This window comes from Eptatretus burgeri, chromosome 12 (assembly GCF_056783735.1).
Source record: "Eptatretus burgeri isolate ZD-2024b chromosome 12, Ebu_testis_v1, whole genome shotgun sequence".
Taxonomy (NCBI): Eukaryota; Metazoa; Chordata; class Myxini; order Myxiniformes; family Myxinidae; genus Eptatretus; species Eptatretus burgeri.
In genome coordinates this window covers 66,282,676-66,303,143 of record NC_140972.1, presented here as the reverse complement: position 1 = coordinate 66,303,143, position 20,468 = coordinate 66,282,676, and the positions used below count along the sequence as shown (strand labels likewise).

General features: G+C 42.9%; 1 protein-coding gene across 2 annotated transcripts in view; it reads right to left on the bottom strand.

Moving 5' to 3' along the window:
* NOP14 (NOP14 nucleolar protein) overlaps positions 1 to 20,468 on the bottom strand; it is a 79,108-nt gene that overhangs the window by 8,557 nt on the left and 50,083 nt on the right. For both annotated transcript variants that reach the window (XM_085848326.1, XM_085848327.1), the window contains exons 10-14: positions 16,763 to 16,893; positions 15,421 to 15,506; positions 13,223 to 13,340; positions 2,245 to 2,346; positions 542 to 695 (exon numbers count right to left, since the gene is read on the bottom strand). In XM_085848326.1, coding sequence (XP_085704452.1) covers positions 542 to 695; positions 2,245 to 2,346; positions 13,223 to 13,340; positions 15,421 to 15,506; positions 16,763 to 16,893 — 591 coding nt within the window. The remainder of the gene's footprint in view (positions 1 to 541; positions 696 to 2,244; positions 2,347 to 13,222; positions 13,341 to 15,420; positions 15,507 to 16,762; positions 16,894 to 20,468) is intronic.

Here is a 20,468-nt window from a genome sequence, read left to right as displayed (position 1 = left end):
CTTCACGGCCTTATAGCATACCTGCCTGCTGTAGTGCTTTGAGCATGAGATTGCCTTTGATCAAGCCCAGGTGTGCTTTGGCCATGGCGGGGATTATACGTTCATTATTATTGCCAAATTATACTACCATTACTATTATTGCTGTTAATATTATTTGTATTAATTAATAAATGCTTTGTTACAATGTTATCATTATTTTTGTTATTTATTTTGTAATTAGAATGCCATGCCACAAAAGGACCTATTAAGCTGCTCTATACACCTTAACATGGCGTGCGTTTACAACATGGGAATTCTTCCGGGTTCTTTGTAGTTAACAAACCTCATCAACTCAGGAGATCATGAGAAAACATGGACACACACACACACACACACACACACACACACACACACACACACACACACACACACACACACACACACACACACACACACACACACACACACACACACACACACACACACACACACACACACCTCATCCATTTATATCGTGATAGCCCCTAAAAGTATCTTGTCATTGATTGGGAATAGCAGTGACCTGGAGTGGTGGGCTGTGGCAGCGCTTGTCCAAGGCTACCATGTAGAAATGTGAGAAGTTCTGGCACGAGGCGACGTGAAAGTGACACAAACTCCAAAAACAGGTTGCACACAAAGAGACCGACGGAAAGTTGTCGCAGGTTTTGAACAGGACACTGCAAAGGCCACAAAAGCAAATTCAACACCCAAGATTACTATATATATTTTAATATATATATATATATATATATATATATATATATATATATATATATATATATATATACACATATATACATATACATATATATATACACACACATACACAGTCATGCGTCAGTTAACGACGGGGATACGTTCAGAGAAATGCGTCGTTAAGCGATTTCGTGATTGTGCGAACATCATCGAGCGTACTTACACAAAACTAGATGGTATAGCCTATTGCACACCTAGGCTATATGGTATAGCCTATTGCTCCGAGGCTACAAACCTGTACATTGTGTTACTGTACTGAACACTGAAGGCAATTGTAACACGCATTCCAAGATAGATGGAAGAAGCGTTAGTTTTACCTTTGTGCTGTTCATGACGGCTATGTGTGTTGTTAGCGGCTGCATACAATCTCCTCTCGCATCGATTATAGAAAGGTGAATAAATAGCATTTGGATTTTATATATACGAAATCATTGCATCGATGTTATAATTTACAAATGAAGAAACGAGCACCTGTCAGTTGTGTGATATATTTTCGGAACAGTGCGAATGTTTTAACAACATAAATAGCTTCACTAAAAATCAATTTGTGTTTAAAATTCGACTGTAACAACAACGATTTAGTCACGGAATTCTTTAATTCAAAGGTATTTACTTGCTAGAAGGCAAACGTGCAAAAAAACTGGTCAAATAGGGTGAAAATTGGGGTGTTTTAGGATGTTAGGTCAACATTGGGTCAGTTTGAACGCTGATTTTCTTGAATCCCGATTTAACACGACCCCGCTTTTTTCATGATAACATTTTATGGACCTCAATGATAGCGTTATAACGGAGCCACACTGGAGTTGTTTATCATTATCAAGTATTATGTACTGTACATAATTGTATGTGCTATACTGTACTTTTATACGACTGGCAGCGCTACGACATCACTAGGCGAGAGGAATTTTTCAGCTCCATTATAATCTTATGGGACCACCGTCATATATGCGGTCCGTCGTTGACTGAAACGTCGTAATGCGGCGCATGACTGTAAATATATATATATATATATATATATATATATATATATATATATATATATATACATATACATACATATAAATAAATATATTAAAGAGAGAAGAATGGTTAAAATAATAAAAAATAAAAAAAACACTACCTAATCCACATGCACCAGATGAAGTACAAGGGGGGTAAATGAATTATTCCAATTACATGCGCAGGAACAAAAGTTGAGCATTCAATTTAAACATTTCCCAAAAGGGAAGAAAGGACCCCCAATGAAAAGGTAAGGGAGTGGGGAAGGGATAACAAAAGCATAAAATAAATTTAACAATAGCATCCAAAATTCTGCTAATTGGTGCAAGTCTGGTATTTGCAGCATGAGCACACCATACAGTGCAAGCCATTTCAGTTAAATAGGAAACACCATGTGGTCTCACCCCTCGCCCCCTCCCAACCCCAAGTTCATTCTTTCCAAAGCCTGCTCAACCTTATATCACAGACAACCTGTGTTAGAACTTGGCTCATGTAAACCATGGCAGGTGTCACAACAGGGTGCCGGAAATCCGAAGTCGGGAAGATGATCGAGATGAGCTTTAGGAAGAGCAACTGCAAAATAAGAGATGGTAAACAATACTCAGCAACCACAATAGAAAACTAGCAGGCACAACAAAACAATAAAAAAATATTATCTTGCTTGGTATAGAAAACAATCGTTCACTGGAACATTTATTTTATAACAGGGTTGTGTTCAACATAATCAATCAGGATGAATACTTGAAAAGAGGAACTATGTGAGCCATAATTTTAAACCAGAGTTGGTGTCAAAGCCACCCAATGCTCGCCTGTTTATAAATTTATCGTTTTTAAAAGACTAGTCTAATAATATTTTTTAAAGCATTGCAGTGAAGTCTGATCCAAATAATTTGAAAGAAACATATGTATTTGTATATTGTAATCAGTAAAAAATAGTGTGGTAGATAAAAACATTAGAAAGGAAATAACTTGCACCAAAAACTTTAACATTTTCACGCTGACGCTGACGCTCACGCCAGGGGTATCGCTATAGCTCTCTGTTCTTCGAAAAGGCGAGCTAAAAAAGAAAAGAAAAAAGGTTTCTAAGCTGAGTTTGTGGAGAGGTATGTATTATTTAGTACTCGCAGGAGGGAAGGAGGGCCATTCTCAGGCCACTCTTGGTGGGGGCAATGTGTTGATTGTGGGACCTCTGATGAAAGAGAGAAGTTTCTAATTTGGCTCATACATGCGCAATTGGAATTTCCCATCCTATCCATCTATGGTCCTTCATCTTGGAGTAGTTAACGGGTAAAATGATGGGACTGGATGGGAAATAATCCAAATAATAACGATGAGAAATCTGAAGAAAAAAAAAAGGAAAATCGCGCCATCGTGGGTGTGAGTTTTGGATTTAATATTTTGTTTCAGTTTGTTTCACCGCTCATGTTCTTTTCCCTTCTGTCCCGCCCTTATTTATTCCTTGTGAATTAATCCTTTGTAAATGAGATCCTGTTTTGTGGTCACTGAGGGAACAGGGTTCTCTAACGCGTACGTAAATCCGTACGTGGGGAATTGGAAAGCAGTGCAGGATGTCATTACTTAATAAGGTGCCATTAGTGAAAACCAAACTTCCCTTTAGCATCGCTCGGCCCAATTCAGGAGGGCAACATTGGAATGGAAGGGCTGCATGGTTTCGAAACCACTGACCGGCAGCACATGATGGGTGGATGCTCACCCCCTACCCACCCGGCAGTTCGTTGGCGGTTAAAGACCCATGATTGTCACAGGATAATCAATCAAATTGTTCTGTAAAAATAAAATAAAATCTATAATAATAAACGTCAGTATGTGTCAGTCCATCAGTCTGTCCGTTTCCTCCATATCTCCAAAACCATGAAACCTAGCGTCCCCAAACTTTGCATGCATACTAAGGGAACTCCAAGGGAGTGCATGAATAAAAACTGGGTGTTTGGGTTAATTTAAACACCCCTTTTGAAGATAATAAATGGCTTTATCCTGTGTTGGGCCCCATGGTGTCATGCGGTGCCTCGGTTGGTGCCTTGCCAAAAAAAAAAAATCATAGCTGCCAAACCACGTGACCAATGATGTCATATGTGGACAACATTTTGCTCCTCATTGATAAGCTTGTGTTGACATAATGGTTAGGGTGGTGGGCTTGGGATCCTGAGTTCAAATCCCACTTTTCTGTTGAATTAATACCAGGTGGGGTTGACTCTGCCTGTCATCCTTTCGAGGTCGGAAAAAATGAGTACCAGCTTGCTGGTATCCTGTCGGAGTGGCAACCCATCCAGGATTGTGCCCAATAGCCAAGGAGACTGCTTAGGTAGCACCAATGCTCTGCACAGAGTATGGTGCCAATGAATGGATGGATGGATCGGTCACCATACCTGTAAAGTTTTGCCTCGATCTGTTCAGCCATTTGAGAAGATTTTTGAAGGTTTTATGTTTAAAAATAAAAAAAAAAATGGCTGCCAAACAATGTGACTGATGAAGTCATCAATTTTTTCCCCCCACAGAATTTAGCCCTAGATGACCCTCACAAATGTTCAGACTGAGCGGATAAAGTGTTTGACGTATGCAATGACGTCATAACGATGCCACTTATGACGTCATCAAAACAAAAACAAAAAAACCCCCACTTATTCCCCATGAGGAGTACTTGCTAAATGGCAAGTTTCAATTTTTTTTTTCTTGGTGTGGTTTCAGAGATACAGAGGTCCAAAGTTTTTCCTTTTTCCAACATGGCTGCCACACCACGTGACATATGACATCATAATTATCATTAAAGCATTCTACACGAGTAGTTGCACCAATGGTGAAAACTTTGTGTCAATCGGATAACGGTTGCAGCGAAAACGGAGAAAATTAGCACGGACGGATGAATGTACGGACAACAGGAAAATATAATGGCACCGGCGACTTCATCAGCAGAGGCATAATAACGTCCATCAATCTCATGTTCGGAGTTCCGCATTGTTGGTTTGAGCTGTGAAAAGCATAGACTGACATTTTGTGTTCTCTGTGGCCCAATATATTTGTGAATTGAATTTCGTGAGTTTCCCCCACTTGAATTACTCTTTCAAAGGATTCTGTTTGAACGTAAATATTTGTTTTTTGTTTTAATGAACTTTATGCATGTGTGTGTGTGTGTGTGTGTGTATATATATATATATATATATATATTATACATATATATATATATATATATATATATATATATATATATATATATATATATATATATATATATATATATATATACATATTATACATATATATATATATATATATATATATATATATATATATATACATATTATACATATATATATATATATATATATATATATACATAGATATATATATACATATATACATATATACATATATATATACATATATATATATACATATACATATATATATATACATATACATATATATAGGTCAGGTATGGGAGCATGTGCCAGAACAGCACGTCGCTGCGTCCACTTTCCGCCGGTACTCCAGGGGCCTCCGTCTGGCCATCCCCCAGGCAGATGCCAGGCCCATCCCCATCTCCTTGAGATGATGGTCAACCTGTTGCAACCATGAGGCACGTGGTCGACCCACTGGCCTCCTCCACTCATGAGACTCCCTCGCTGAGAGAATCTGGTGAGCAGGATCAGAGTCAGGAAAACGAGCCACATGTCCATACAGCCGCAACTGACGCTCACGGACTATGCAGGTAACAAATCTCATCCGAGTCTCTCTCAGCAACCGCTCGTTGGACACAAAATCCGACCAGCGATAGCCAAGGATTCTCCGAAGAGACCTGGTACCAAAGGAATTAAGTCTCCGTCTCAGATCCTTGGTCAGAGTCCAAGTCTCGCACCCATAGAGCAAGACTGGAAGTACCAAGGACCTGAAGACTCGGACTTTCGTCCTCCCGCACAGGTACCGGCAGCGCCACACCCCATGATCCAGTGAATCCATGACTCCCCAGGCCCGACCCAGACGTCTATTGACCTCTGACTCGCAGCCAGCAGAGACATGAATATCACTGCCAAGGTAAGTGAATCTCTCCACGACCTCAACATCCTCACCACAAACAGACACAGACAGGACAGCAGCATCCAAGATGTCACCGAAAGCCTGGATCTTAGTTTTGACCCAAGAAACCCGTAATCCCAATGGCTCCGACTCCTCATTCAACACCTCGAGGGCCCCCAAGAGGATGTCTAAAGTCTCCGCAAAGATGACTGCATCATCTGCAAAGTCAAGGTCCGAGATCTTGACATTCCCAAATGACGCACCGCAACTTGATCTCTCCGACATCCTCCCTAGAATCCAGTCCATACAAGTGCTGAAAAGTGTGGGGGCAAGTACACATCCCTGACGAACTCCAGTAACAACTGGAAATAAGTCAGAGATGGTACCACCACACTTCACAGCACTCTCAGTACCAGAGTGGAGTTCAGACATCAGATCGATCAGTTTTGGTGGCACCCCACGAAGACCAAGAATCCTCCAGAGGACATCCCGATTCACTGAATCGAACGCTTTACAGAGATCAACATAGGCTGCAAGCAGCCCCTGCCGAAACTCTCGTCTGCGTTTGGTGAGGACACGAAGTGCAAGGATACGGTCAATCGTTGACCTCTTTGGTGTAAAGCCTGACTGCTCTGGACGCTGGTGCTCAAGCAGATGGTGGCGAACCCTATCGATAATTATCCGAGCAAAGACCTTGCCCGGCACTGAGAGCAGCGTCACCCCTCGGTAGTTGTTGCAGTCTTGGCGATCACCCTTCCCTTTCCAGAGAGGGACAACAAGGCCCCTCTTCCAGTCAGTTGGGATGATGCCTGTGTTCCAGGCAGAGCACAAAACTGCATGCAACGACACGAGTGCAGCATTTCCACCAGCCTTGAGAAGTTCGGCATGGATGCCACAGATCCCTGGAGCTTTGCCCCGTTTCAACTGGTTCACCGCAGCCCATGTTTCCACAAGCGTAGGTGGACCACAGTTGATTCGAGGGTCAGCAACAGGGATTGTAACACCCTTGACGTCCAACTCGACAGTTGGGGGATCTGCCTGGTACAACCGCTCAAAGTAACCGGCCCAGCGGGCCTTCACTTCAGACTCCTCTGTCAAGAGCCTACCACTCTCTGCTCGAACTGTAGTGCTCCGAGGGATGTAATGGGCTTGGATGAACGTAATGCGCGAATTCCCCTGTAAGCGGGACGAGAATCACCTGTCCACAGGTGATGCTCTACCCCCTCACAGATTCCTCGCACATAGGCCTCCTTGTCCACCCTCAGTGCACGTACAGTTTTACGCCTCAGCTCCCTGAACAGCTCAGCTCTGCCATTCAGCCTGGCCCTGCGACTCTGGTCAATGGTATCCAGTGTCCCTTGAGAGATAAAATTCTTCTTTGCCCTGCGGTGAGCTCCAAGGCATCCACCGGCAACATCAAGGACGGTGGTCTTGAAGGCGCTCCACAACTCTTCAGGACCCCCCAAAGCACCCAGACCCCCCAAGTGTCCACTCAGCCTGTTCGCAAACTCCTCAGCTACTCTCTCATCCCTGAGCTTGGCAACATTCAGCCTCGGCTGGGATGGTACCATTCTCCAGGATTTAAGGTGCAGCTTTAGAGTTGCTACAACAAGCCTGTGGTCAGTATTGAGGAACTGTGCACTCCGGTAGACCCTGCAGTTCTGGATCATCCTCCAACGACCGTCAATGAGGACATGGTCAATCTCCTTTGCCACACCGCCAGCGTTGGAATACCAAGTCCAGCGATGAGCTTGTGGGCGCTGAAACCATGAACCAGCCACCCTTAGTCCATGACTTCTTGCAAAGTCAAGGAACTTAGTGCCATTCTGGTTCATAGTTCCTGACCCATGGGGACCAACACACACCTCATAACCATCCCTATCAGTTCCAGTCGATGCATTGAAATCCCCCAAGACTAGAAGTGTATCTCGTCTGGGGCACTGATCAACCACAGACTCGAGTGTGGCGTAGAATGCATCCTTCACGGTGAGATCACTCGCCTCAGTCAGAGCATAAACAGAGACGAGGGAAATGACACCTAAGGAGTGGCGAATCCTTAATCTCATAATACGCTCGTTGAACGGTGTTACCTCAATTATCATTGGGGTCAGCTTATTGGACACAGCTACAGCAACTCCTTGGGTATGGTAACCATCAGAGCGACCAGACCAATAGTAGGTGTAACCACCCACCATTATCTTGCCGCAATCCGGTCTCCGAACCTCAGAGAGAGCTGCAATCCTGATGTCCAAACGCTTGAGCTCAGATGATAACAGAGACAGGTGATCATCCTCTCTTAGGGATAGGACATTCTAGGCACCCACCCAAAGGGACCGCCTCAGGTTAACCCAAGGAGACCGCCGTCTGGTGGACGACACCTCAGCACCACTCCGACACACTCTCCCGCAATCTGACCCAGGGATGTTACCCCGTGGTTTCCCTCCTATCAAAGATTGGGGGTCCCAAAGGCTTTGCCCCAATCCCGTCATCCGGTGAGCTGCCCTGCGAAGGGAAGCTGCACAGGAGGTACTCCCACGGAGTGGGTTTTCAGATTTTTTTGCGTTTTTGCGTTTTGCGGAATGAAGGGTTTTACGGTGGCCGGAGTGCAAATCCTGCCACCAACCTCCTAATAAGAAGTGACCCAACTGCAGGAGGACGTCCGCAGACACAGTTGGGCACTAGATATGGATGGCCGTTGGCTCACAAGGAGCTCCTCCGCCCTTTGACAGGTTTTGTTTTTAATCCTGCTGGGTGTCCATATCCAAACACCCTCCTCACCAGAAAACCTGGTGGGGGAGACGGTTTAGTCGCCGACAACCCGACCATGGAACAGGTTAGTACAGGTTTACATGGTACCTGTAGCAGGTCACAGATCGAACCTGACCTGACACATATATATATATATATATATATATATATATATATATATATATATATATATATAAATAAATATATTTTGTTATGAATTTCGCCCGCCGGCATGCGATCGGCCGCTTGACTCGAATGGCGGCCGCCTCGCCCACCGGAACGGACAATTCAGTCGTGACCCTCCTGGGACTACCGCTAGAAACCAGTCACGGGTGGGGGTTTAACCCCACCACCACCCATTCTGCTGTCTACCCGCGCGAAATAGGGTGAATCGTCGAATGTCGATATACCTAAGTACCCGCGCGGGTAATCTGCCGAGGGATGGGACCACACCACAGGCCGACTCCGGACACGAACTGCTTAAGCGGTTTGTTCCGTATTACAGGGATAACCGAGCGGAGTTATCGTCAGCCTTGACAGTTCCGATTAATTACCGGGTGTTTTAAAACCCAATATTAATCCCTTACGTGATGCAAGATGGAGATTCAACAAAGGAAAGGACGCAGCAAAACGGGGAACAATTGGACAAGCACACCTTTATTCACACTCAGACAAGCACGTATATTACTGTCATACAATCATGCAGTAATACAAAAGAAACAAAAGCAAGAACGACGCAGAGTTAATACCGAATAAGACTTGCACATGGCAACACTTACACAGTTCTACTTTACAAGACTGGCGCCACACACACACATTTACACAAAAGCCAAAAGAAAAGAAAGGACTTCCCTTGGTGCAGCCGTCGAGTCCTCCTCCCACAACCTCAACTCCAAGCTCCATCTTCTTCGCCGTCCTCCACTGCTGACTCGACCCAACTCGACGACGACATAGCTCGACTTCAACGAGCTCCTCAGGCTCCGCGAGTTCCACGAGCTCCACACCGACGCAGAGACACTCGACCACGACGACACGCTCGGCGACGACATGGCTCGGCGACGACCCAACAACGACTTCAGATGGAGGCGAGTTCCACGAGTCAGGCGAGTTCCACGCCTTTTGTAGATCGCTTGCACGCACCATGAGCCTTCAGCCTCCAACTGGGACAAGGGAACAACCAACCAACCACGACTCTTCATGCCCACCGTTTTGTAGGGGCCGGCTTCGCCCTTCGCTCCGCCCCGCGCCCCGCCCCGTTCTTGGCTCCTCCTTCCTTTGAGGCATTTCTGTGCTGTATCACGTGATTGGGTTTTCGTATATCATGACTCGCCCGCTAGGGGTGGCAGGAATGTACGAAAACCCAATCACGTGATACAGCACAGTTTCCAGAAAGCTCTCGTAGGGGGGGGGGCGTGCCCCCACTCCGACCACCTCACGCCGTGCATCCACCAATCTGGAGCGAGCTGCCGCACCCCTCCCCTTCACACCAAGCGTGGTGGGGGGGGATTGAGGCGGAAGCATCAGGAGGGGAAATTAGGTGGGAAAACCCCACAAGCATTGTTGGTTTTTGTTCTTGCACGCGCCCGCACGGTGCTCGTTGAATGGCGAGTGGCGAAGCTGTGGTAGCGTAGTTGTGGAAGGTGGCGTCGTGTAGTGAATGGCGTGATCGTTGAGATGGTGGTTGTGGCGAGGTTCGTTGTTGTTTTTGCACCAAATTAACTATAGCCAAAGAAAAACGGCTAACTGAAGCGTCGCAGCCCGAATGGATCACATATATTCCCTCTATACAACGGGTTTGGGCTAACTACACATGAACTTACCGATATATCTCACCTGAGGACTCTTTATGGTGCAATGCGAATTTCCACAACCGTTACAATATATATATATATATATATATATATATATATATATATATATATATATATATATATATATATATATATATATATATTTTACCAAAATGGAACTTCGAACAGGCCTCGTTGCCTCGGTCATAATAGTCCACTCAAGCGCTCATACGGGAGATACAATACACTCGCGAGTGTGTGCGATCATTATGAATAACAAATCATTGCCTTTGCTAACCCCACCACATCCCCTCACCTTTCTCTTTTTTTTTTCCTCTCCTCCCACCCCCCTCCTCACACAGTGTTTTGTGATGTGTGGTAGGGTGTTGTCCCCCCGCCCACCTTCTCATTTCCCTTCCCTCCCCTTCCTCTCCAGCCTACCCCTACCCCTCCCCCCACTCCTTTCCCTCTCCACCCCTCTGTTAATATTCCCATCAGCGAAGCGACTTGTTGCATTTCCTTGTAACTACATAAAATAAAATAAAAAAAAACTTGCATCTAAAAGATAGTTCAGGAACCTTTTATGCCTTACATGCTTTTCAATTCCTGATAATGATCCAGGGAGTCAAAGAAGAGTAAAAAGCTAAACCTCATGAAGTCAGACACACCTCTTAAAAAAAGGGTCTCAATGCACTATTTTGCTGTGTCCCACAATTCAATGCAACATGAAGGACGTCCGATCTTACTATAACCATGCTGATAACTTCTGATAGTTTGTAAAAGTGCCTCACATACATAAATAAACAAACAATAAAAAATTTTTTAACAGCAGACAGTTGCGTGATGGTGTTGAGTTGAGACAATTTTTTGCATCTCCAATGGTGATTTGCTGGGTTTCCACTTCCCACACTCAAAGACATCAGAAATCCCCACTTCGCTTCCTTTTCTGGCTTACCTTTTGAAGTCATCCATATTTCAACGGAACACCAATAAATAAATCATTTCAGTCTAGGTCTTCTATCCAGCTCTAAATAACGAGTACCAAGACAACCTCTATGCAACATTTCATCCTGGGACACGAGAAAAATTCCGAATGGTTGGTCGACAAATGGTAGCAGAGGTTTACCAACACAATTGTAGAGTAGCAAAATTACAAATTGTGAATGCAAAAAAGAAGACGTATTACATCACCACCTATCCTTGGAGGAAGCTTGTGCACAATTTTGATTTCTTCAATTGTACATCAAAACGTTTGAATAACTTCAAGTTGAGAGTCAAAAAGCTTAGGCCAAGGTAAAGTTCTTATTCTGAGAAGTGAAATAAGACCGAATCCAAAAGGAAAACTATTTGAGCAAATGAAAACAAATTAATCAGTTAGCACTCCAAGTTCATCTTCCAACCACCGCAGAAGGGAGTCAAACAACTATAATGGAGATGCAAAAATTAAAATTTTTTTTTTTTTTATTGACCAACCATATTGTTGCAGTGCCGGTGGTTTGGTTAATCCCGACTCAATTTGTGGTGATGGGCGGTCAACACCGCCAGCCCGGATAGCCGGGTTTTTTTCCTTATTAGGACACATTGATCCTGGGAGAATACAACGCACGCGGGAAGGGTGGGGCGCAATGGCGGAGCGACGGAGGCACAGATGGATGCATGCACGGGGGGGTTTATACTTAAACCCCACGACAAATACACAGACACATCAACTTAAAATAAACATGGGATTTTATGAAAATAGACAAATATATATACAAAGGACAATAATTCCGATATAATAATAATCGTGAGATAAATTAAACCTAAACTCGAGGCATCTCCACACACAGATTTAAATACAGACAAGGGGAAACAAAGTAAAAGAAAATCCTTCCTTTATTCTGACGCTTCGCTTGGTCCAGAGATGACCTTTATGGAACTTGGAATTGAGGAGCTTCGTCCTGCACGTGCAGATGCATGCAAAATAGCGTCAAGCCGCTCTCTCGTAGCGGGACAAACACAAGTCAGGCAATTTGTGAGCGGTATTCAACATCAAGGCTCAAAGACCTCATGCAGCTGCGAATGGCACCGTCCCCTTTGGTGACATACACAAGGCTACAAGGTCCGTCTCATACGACCAGCCAAGAGTCGATGGCCAGCGTCTCGCTTCACCACGCGAGCCAAATCGCCACAGCACGAATATGAGAATCGTGTTGTCTTCTTAATGCGTCAAAGGAAAGCCAGCCATAAAGCCCTGTTCTTACAGGCCATCTCCGAGCTACGTTCTCTCTCGACCACGTGCGCTCCTCACTCCGCACTCGTGCGTTCCCCCATATCTCTCTGACGTCACCGAACAACCGTTCCCTCCAAGGCATGGCTTGCTTGCACCAAACCCGGGAAGGCGGGGCCTCTACCCGCTCGGCACGTTTAGTTAGCTTTTGTTATAGGTGTTGTTACAAAAGCGAAACTCCATCTTTGTTTTTGTATTACAAACCAGCAAAGGGAAAAGTCACAGGGGGGGGCTATTACATACTGAGGGAACTTATCCTTCATCCCTAATTGACACTGCACCACCCCCCATGTTGTGACACGTCACACTTAAGCTCAGTTTCCCTACTTAATTACATCAAGATGTTTCCTACACGTCCACAGAACAAACAACTCTATTCAATCCTAACCGTCCTATTAAATTGCTCCATCTACCCCCACAACCGTAAAAATACAAAACCTCTCTCCAACCATAACAACAACAAAAACAATTGTTCTTAAACTTTTTGAATTGACCAATTTTCAGTTTATATCGTGAAAATATGCTCATCGACAAAAATCTGGAACATCTGTTGCTGATGCTGAAAGTTACCAGTACTGTATAATTGGTCAAGACAAGATCACGTACTTACCTCTTCGAGTCCTGGATAATGCTTTTTTTTCGACAACTTAGCCTGGGCTTTCTGGAGTGCATCCTGCATGGCATGAGCTGCCGCTTTAGGGAATAAATGAGCCAAGTCAAACAGCGATCTGAAAACACAACCAGTCACCATCTTATTTAAGTTAAAACTAAAGTTATTAAAAAACATATGTGAAAGCAAAATGTACACATGGAAGAGAATGTACACATTAAGCACACCCACAAAATCATGCTGTTTACAAATAAATTTTTTTGAATTCAATTCAAATTTTCTTTCAAACAAATGAAAGAACCCTCCATGCACAGGATGTATTATGCATCAATCACGAGACCTAGGCAATTTTGCACACCCAGCACAGGACAGTCGTGGTATCAATTTGTAAAAACACTTGCACCTCATCAAGGTTGGGAGGAGGTTATGACATCGTCGCATACTTCCTTTAGCATACTATGTTAATATGGCCCTTAGAAGACTTGGTGAAACCCAAAGATTGCAAATTATTGGGATAAACAATGCTGGGATGTCCCACAGTGAAACTTGATATCAACTTGACTTCCAGTGAACTGTTATGATGACCTCTCGGCAGCTCTGCTCAGACTTGTCAGACATATTCCTTTTGCCACAAGCACAGTGTTGCATCAAGAATAGAACCTCTCTTCGAGGATATCCAAGGGAAATGTCGATAACAGGCTTTGTGCTGCAGATTACAAAGTCATCAGACTGATAAGATGCCCCCTTCTGACCCCAGACAACAAAGCAGTCTGCTTTGAGTGGTGCTCAGCATGTCAACACCAGAATCTCGCTTCCTGGAGAAAGATTCATTGGTCTGATGAGAGCAGATTCCTCATGTATGCGACTGATGGTAGAACTCTAGTTTGGGAGCAACCTAAAACAGCCTACAAGTTAAACTCAGGAACATTATAGAATCCATCCAATTTGGTGCCGGATCAGTTATGATACGAGGTTGCCTGTTAGGATTGTAAAGTTGACCTCATCATCAACCACCATTCTCATGCAGTTGTAGACATCCTGTGAAATAATGCCATCACAACATTGCCAGCAAGGAGTTGAAATCCAATTTAAATCCAATAGAGCATGTCTGGGACATTCTTGGGCATAGACTCAAGAAAATGGGTTAGCCAACAGCTCCATTCTAAAGTCAACGTTATTGCTTGGTGTAAAACAATGCCATTACAGACATCCTCATTTTGTGATTTAAAAAAAATCAACAAAACAAATGAAACTAGAGGGGGAGCACTCAGTAGAGTGCAAAACCTCCGCCGCCAATACTGCTCGGTCACTCAAGTGAACCTGATATCCTATTCATTCAATTTGACGTCAACAGTGCTCACAGAGTTATAGTTTGCAACTTTCCCTTTTACATACTCAATTCATTCGTCATAACTAGATTCCTTGAGACAGAAATTGATTTTACGTGGGTATATCCACCTGAAGTTCCAAAATCAGCCTCAATTATTATTTTGGCATGTTTTTTGTTGGAAATCACTTATAACATGTAGAAATGCAAAAAATTAAAAAAAAAAAAATCGGAATTTTGTTGAAAAAAAAGTTGCAAAATTTTTTTTTTCTCTAACAATTTTTTTTTTTGGGGGGGGGGGGTGGAAATCACTTAAAACATGTAGAAATGCAAAAAAAAATTCAAATATTTTTTCAAATTGGCCGCCATAGCGGCCATATTGGATTTTGGACCAAGTCCAAAATCTAATGGCATGATCCTTGGACCAGACCTAACCCCCCCCCCCATCAAGTTTCGTTGAAATCTGTCGAGGAGTTTTTTTCCGTAATAGTGTTCACTAACAAACAAACAAACAAACAGAAAGGGGTGAAAACAGTAACCTCCATCCATCTTCGATGGCGGAGGTTAATTATCTCAAATCATTTGTTGATCATGCATAATTTACCATATATGGTTTATTTTTGTGAACGTTGCAGCTTCTGAATAAATTCCACGGTTAATGCAACGATCCAGGAAAACGCAGCGTGTGTGTGTGTGTGTGTGTGTGTGTGTGTGTGTGTGTGTGTGTGTGTGTGTGTGTGTGTGTGTGTGTGTGTGTGTGTGTGTGTGTGTGTGTGTGTGTGTGTGTGTGCAACTCCAACAACAATTGCTCTTGTTTCAAGGACAGAAACTACATGCCCCCATTGGGTGGAATTTAATGAAAAGCACAAACCTGGTGAGTTTATCGGCTGCAAGAAGATTTGGAGGAGTTAGTCTTGTCAACTTCCCGACATAAAGCAGCAGAAACTCAAAAAGGTTCTAAGAAAGACAGAAGCACATCAGCATTATTTAAAGGTTAAAACAATGGTCATGCAGTTGGTACAAAGTATTGACACCATTTTCGAGGCCTGTAGTAAAAATAACATTGTTTGCTGACAATTACTGTTCTTAGTGTTAAAAATACAGTTTAAAAGCAAAAAAAAACAATTAGGTGGTCGGGAAGTCACAATAACAAAGAAGAGTCAGGAAAAGAATGTTATTTCCTCCACCACCAAAGCTGAAGGAGGTTATGTTTTCACCACTTTTTGTCTGTTTGTTTGTGTGCAGGATATCTCAAAAAGTAGTGGAAGAATCCGGATAAAATTTTGTGGACAGGATCGGTGTGTGAAAAGGACGAACTGATTAGATTTCGGTGAAGATCCGAATCCGGATCTGAAAATCAAGTCATTCTTCACCAATGAGAGATACAGCAAAACCGATATATAGCACGATATCTCAAAACGTTGTGGACGGATTTGGACGAAACCTGGTAGACAGGTTAGGTGTGTTGCAAGGACAAATTGATTCGATTCTGGTGAAGATCCGCATCTGGATATGAGAATTGTTTAATTTTTCAAGTGATTCTTCACCATTGAGAGATGGAGCCAAAAACGATATAGTACTATATAGCATGATGTTTCAAAAATGTATTGGGCCCAATATGTTCTCGTGGATCAGGCATTACGTGGCGTTGGTGTGCGCTCTACCGAGTGCCCTTCAAGTTATCAATGTTACCGGGCTGGCAGGATGGCGTAGAGGTATGCACACTCGCATCTAAGCTGTCTAGCCTGGGGTTGAATCCCGACCTGGCTATAAACGGTCGTCCGGGTGTTTCATAGGCAGGTTGTGATTCATCAATGTGTGTGCCGTCCCTCGGAGGGACGTTAAACTGGGTGTCCTGTCTGCCAGCATTAGTTGGTGGAAGGATATCACAGTGTCCTTCACAAAAAGTAGGTGAGCATAAAGCGTTTGAACACAAACGGGTCACCAGCACCTTGAAACGATTCCAAATTCTTGCCCGAACCTTCCAAATCAGCGGCGCCGCCTCAGCCAATGATGCTGCCCCGCAGCTTTGTGACGTGTACACAACAAGAATCAATGTTGTCTTAAATCGTAACAATAAACCTTTCCATCAAAAATCTTACAAAGTCAATGGCGAATAGTTTTTGCATCAGTTTTTCGTGTCATGTAAACACCGTATTTGTCAGTTTGGTCACGAGAAGCAAAATAACTTAGGAACACGAGGAATCTCACACCTGCAGATTTTCCTTGTTGCTCTCAGGGAGGCTTGGATGGTTGCATTTGATCATCCGCTCAATGACAGTGCATTGCTGTTCTACGTCGTACTGCTCAAGAAGTTTGCGGAGCTCAGTGAGGCTGGCTGGAGCTGGAGGTATACAACATGTTTGACATTTAATAAATAGAGCAAAGTCAAAGGGATTAAACCAATTTTTATTACCGCAGCAAAAATGAACAAATATTTATTGAAAAACAAAACAAACTGAATATATATTTATAAGGAATAATATTTATGTTGGAATGGTATAAAGAGAAAAAAAAGCAGGAAAAAGTGGCCTGATAGAATATTCAACTGTGACCAATGCAAAATTGCAAAAAATAAAGCTATAAATGAAAAGCTCCGAGTTGGGGTAAACAAATAACAACTAGAACGGCACCTGGTAGAGCGCATATCTCCACCAGGCTGATCAGTTTACGTTTTGTATCCCACTGACGGGCCGGATCTGCATCAGTACCTTAACCAAAATGTAATTAGCTTGTTGTTGTCATCACCTAACCACCTCATCAACCAAGTTTCGTCCGAATTTGTCAGTCTGAACTTGTCAATCAAAAAACTTCAGCAAAGTCCTCATAGTGTAGTGGGAGGGATACGACATCATTGCGAAGTGGGTGTTGCTATCTTGTGCAGCGAGTCATCGCACCAATGGAGACCAAAAACGGCAAACCAACCACAGCTTCAATCGAGTCGGCAAAGGCAAACATTTATTTTTTACAAACCGTGCTTAAGGGTCATATTTTGATTTTAATTTACGAGGCATTTGTACAGCTACATATGACATGTGGAATAGAAGTGCGGGGTAGCACCTATGAAACCAATTTGAAGTGTTTAATGTTAACTCAGAAGATGGTTTTGTGCACAATTACATTTTGTACAATTACGTCATGGTTTACACCTTTGTTTAAAGAATTGAATTTGTTGAATGTTTTTCAATTGCATCGACTGTCTGTTTGTAGTTTTACGTACGATTTGATAAATAACAAACTTCCACACTCAATAATTGTTCAGTATTGTTCTTTAATACAATATAAATATCACATCAGCCAAAAGGAAAGTGAAAAACCAAAATGTTGCACATCTATTGGGAAATTTTCGATATCATACAAAAGTACTATTTTTTTTCTCTAATGAATTACCATTAGATATGAGAAAGAAAACTTCAGAACACTGCTTCCATAAAGCTCTTATGGAGTACCTAATGAGAGATTAACTGTATGTCGCGATACAAAACCAATTAACCCTCGTTCTACCAACCAACAGGGGTCTTTTTGGAGCCCAGACATGCATTTTGATGTTATTTTTACATTCGTTTAACAATGTATTTCATGTTTTATTCGTTTGTTTATCCATCCACTGGGACCATACTCTATGCAGAGCGTTGGTGCTGCCTAAGCAGTCTCCTTGGCTATTGGGTACAATCCTGGATAGGTCGCCACTCTGACACAGGATACCAGTAAGCTGACACTCATTTTGCCGACCTCAGAAGGATGACAGGCAGAGTCAACCCCATCTGGTATTAATTCAACAGCTGAAGGGGATTTGAACCCTGGACCCTAGGATTCCAAGCCCACCACCCTAACTATTAAACCAACACCAGGCATTGTCTCCCTATATGTGCCGGTAATAAATATACATGAAATTTTAAAATCCCACCTTGCTGCACAGAGTTACAAGCAAATCCTTTCTGGGGTCCAAAAAAGACCCGTTATTTTCGTTCATTTTTTGCATATATGATTATGTCACATGGTATTTTTATTGAGCAAGTCCTCCAATATTTTTTTTAATGTTTGTGTTTGTTTACTTTATCACGAAAACATCATCCTATAAAAATAAATATATTTCCTCGTTGATATGCCTGGTGTTGGCTTAATGGTTAGGGTGGTGGGCTTGGGATCCTAGGGTCCCGAGTTCAAATCCCGCTCTGCCGTTGAATTAATACCAGGTGGGGTCGACTCAGCCTGTCGTCCTTCCGAGGTCGGCAAAATGAGTACTAGCATGCTAGGATGATTGAGCCATTCAAGTATCCTGCGTCGGAGTGGCGACCCGTCCAGGATTGTGCCCAATAGCCAAGGAGATTGCTTCAGCAGCACCGATGCTCAGCACAGAGTATGGTGCCAATGGATTGGATTCCTCATTGATGTGAAATTCAGCAGATTGAATGAAACTTAGTGATTCTGAGTTGAGGTCATAAAAGTCCCCAGTTGGAAGGTTAATTCTATATTTATTATGTTTGTTCACTATCAATAAAACATCATGTTTAGTCATTGATGTGAAACTTTGGTTGATTTCGTGAAATCGAGTCGTTTTTGAGTCGGGATCCAAAAAGACCCCATTTGGTAAGATCAGGCAGGAACATATGTTGGTAGGATTAGGGTTAATCAATATTAATTGTATCTTACAGAGTACTTAAAGAAGTGTTTTATATAACAGGTAGTTAATGGAGTTACGAGGTTTATATCACACCAAAAATTAAAATGTTTAAATGTTAAAGTACCAGATCCGATTAGCATTTTATGCTATTTTCTGGTTCCTATTATCCATTTATTTATTTTTATTGTTGTTACAATGCCTTCAGAAGGTATTCACACCCCTTGACTTTTGTCACATTTTGCTGTGTTACAGCCTGAATTTAAAATGGACTAAATTTAAACTTTTTCTCACCGATCAACACAAAATGCCCCATAATGACAAAGTGAAAACATGTTTTTAGAAGTTTTTACAAATTTATTGAAAATGAAAATCTGAAATGTCTTGCATCAATAAATATTCAACCCGAGTCAATCCTTTGTAGAAGTGCCTTTGGCAGCGGATTACAGCTTCGAATCTTCTTGGGTATGTCTGTATCAGCTTTACACATCTGGATTTGGGGATTTTCTCCCATTCTTCCTTGCAGATTTGATCAAGCTCTGTCAGGTTGGATGGGGAACGTCGGTGAACAGCAATCTTCAAGTCTTTCCACAGATTCTCAATGGGATTCAAGTCTGGACTTTCACATTCTTGTTCTGAAGTCATTCCAATGTTGCTTTGGCTGTATGTTTGGGGTCATTGTCTTGTTGGAATGTAAATATTTGCCACAGCCTCAGGACTTTTGCATTTCTGAAGCAGGTTGCCTGTATTTGGCTCCATTCATTGTTCCCTCTATCCTCAAGTCTCGCGGTCCCTTCCACTGAAAAACTTCCCCATAGCATGAAGCTGCCACCACCATGCTTCATGGTAGGGATGGTGTTGATGGGTGACGAGCTGCACTCAGGTTTCCGCCAGACATAGAGCTTTGCATTCAGGTGAAAAAGAGTTCAATTTTCGTCTCATCAAACCACAGAATCTTTTGCCTCATGCTCAGTCTTTCATGTGCATTTTTGCAAACTCCAGGCATGCTGTCATGGGCCTTTTTCTCAGGAGTGGCTTCTGTCTGGCCTCTCTCTCATAAAGTCTGGATTTGTGAAGTACTGCAGAGACTGTTGTCCTTCCAGCAGGTTCTCCCATCTCAACCAAGGAACTCTGGAGTTCTGTCAGAGTGGTCATTGGGTTCTTGGTCACCAAATTTATTTGTAATAGAAAAGGGTCCAAGTGGTCGAAAGCTATAATCTAAATGGCCAAGGGTCCAAGCTGTCTAATCTGTGTGAAGGGTGCAAGGGGTCGAAATGGTGTTGAGATCTAAGGGGTCT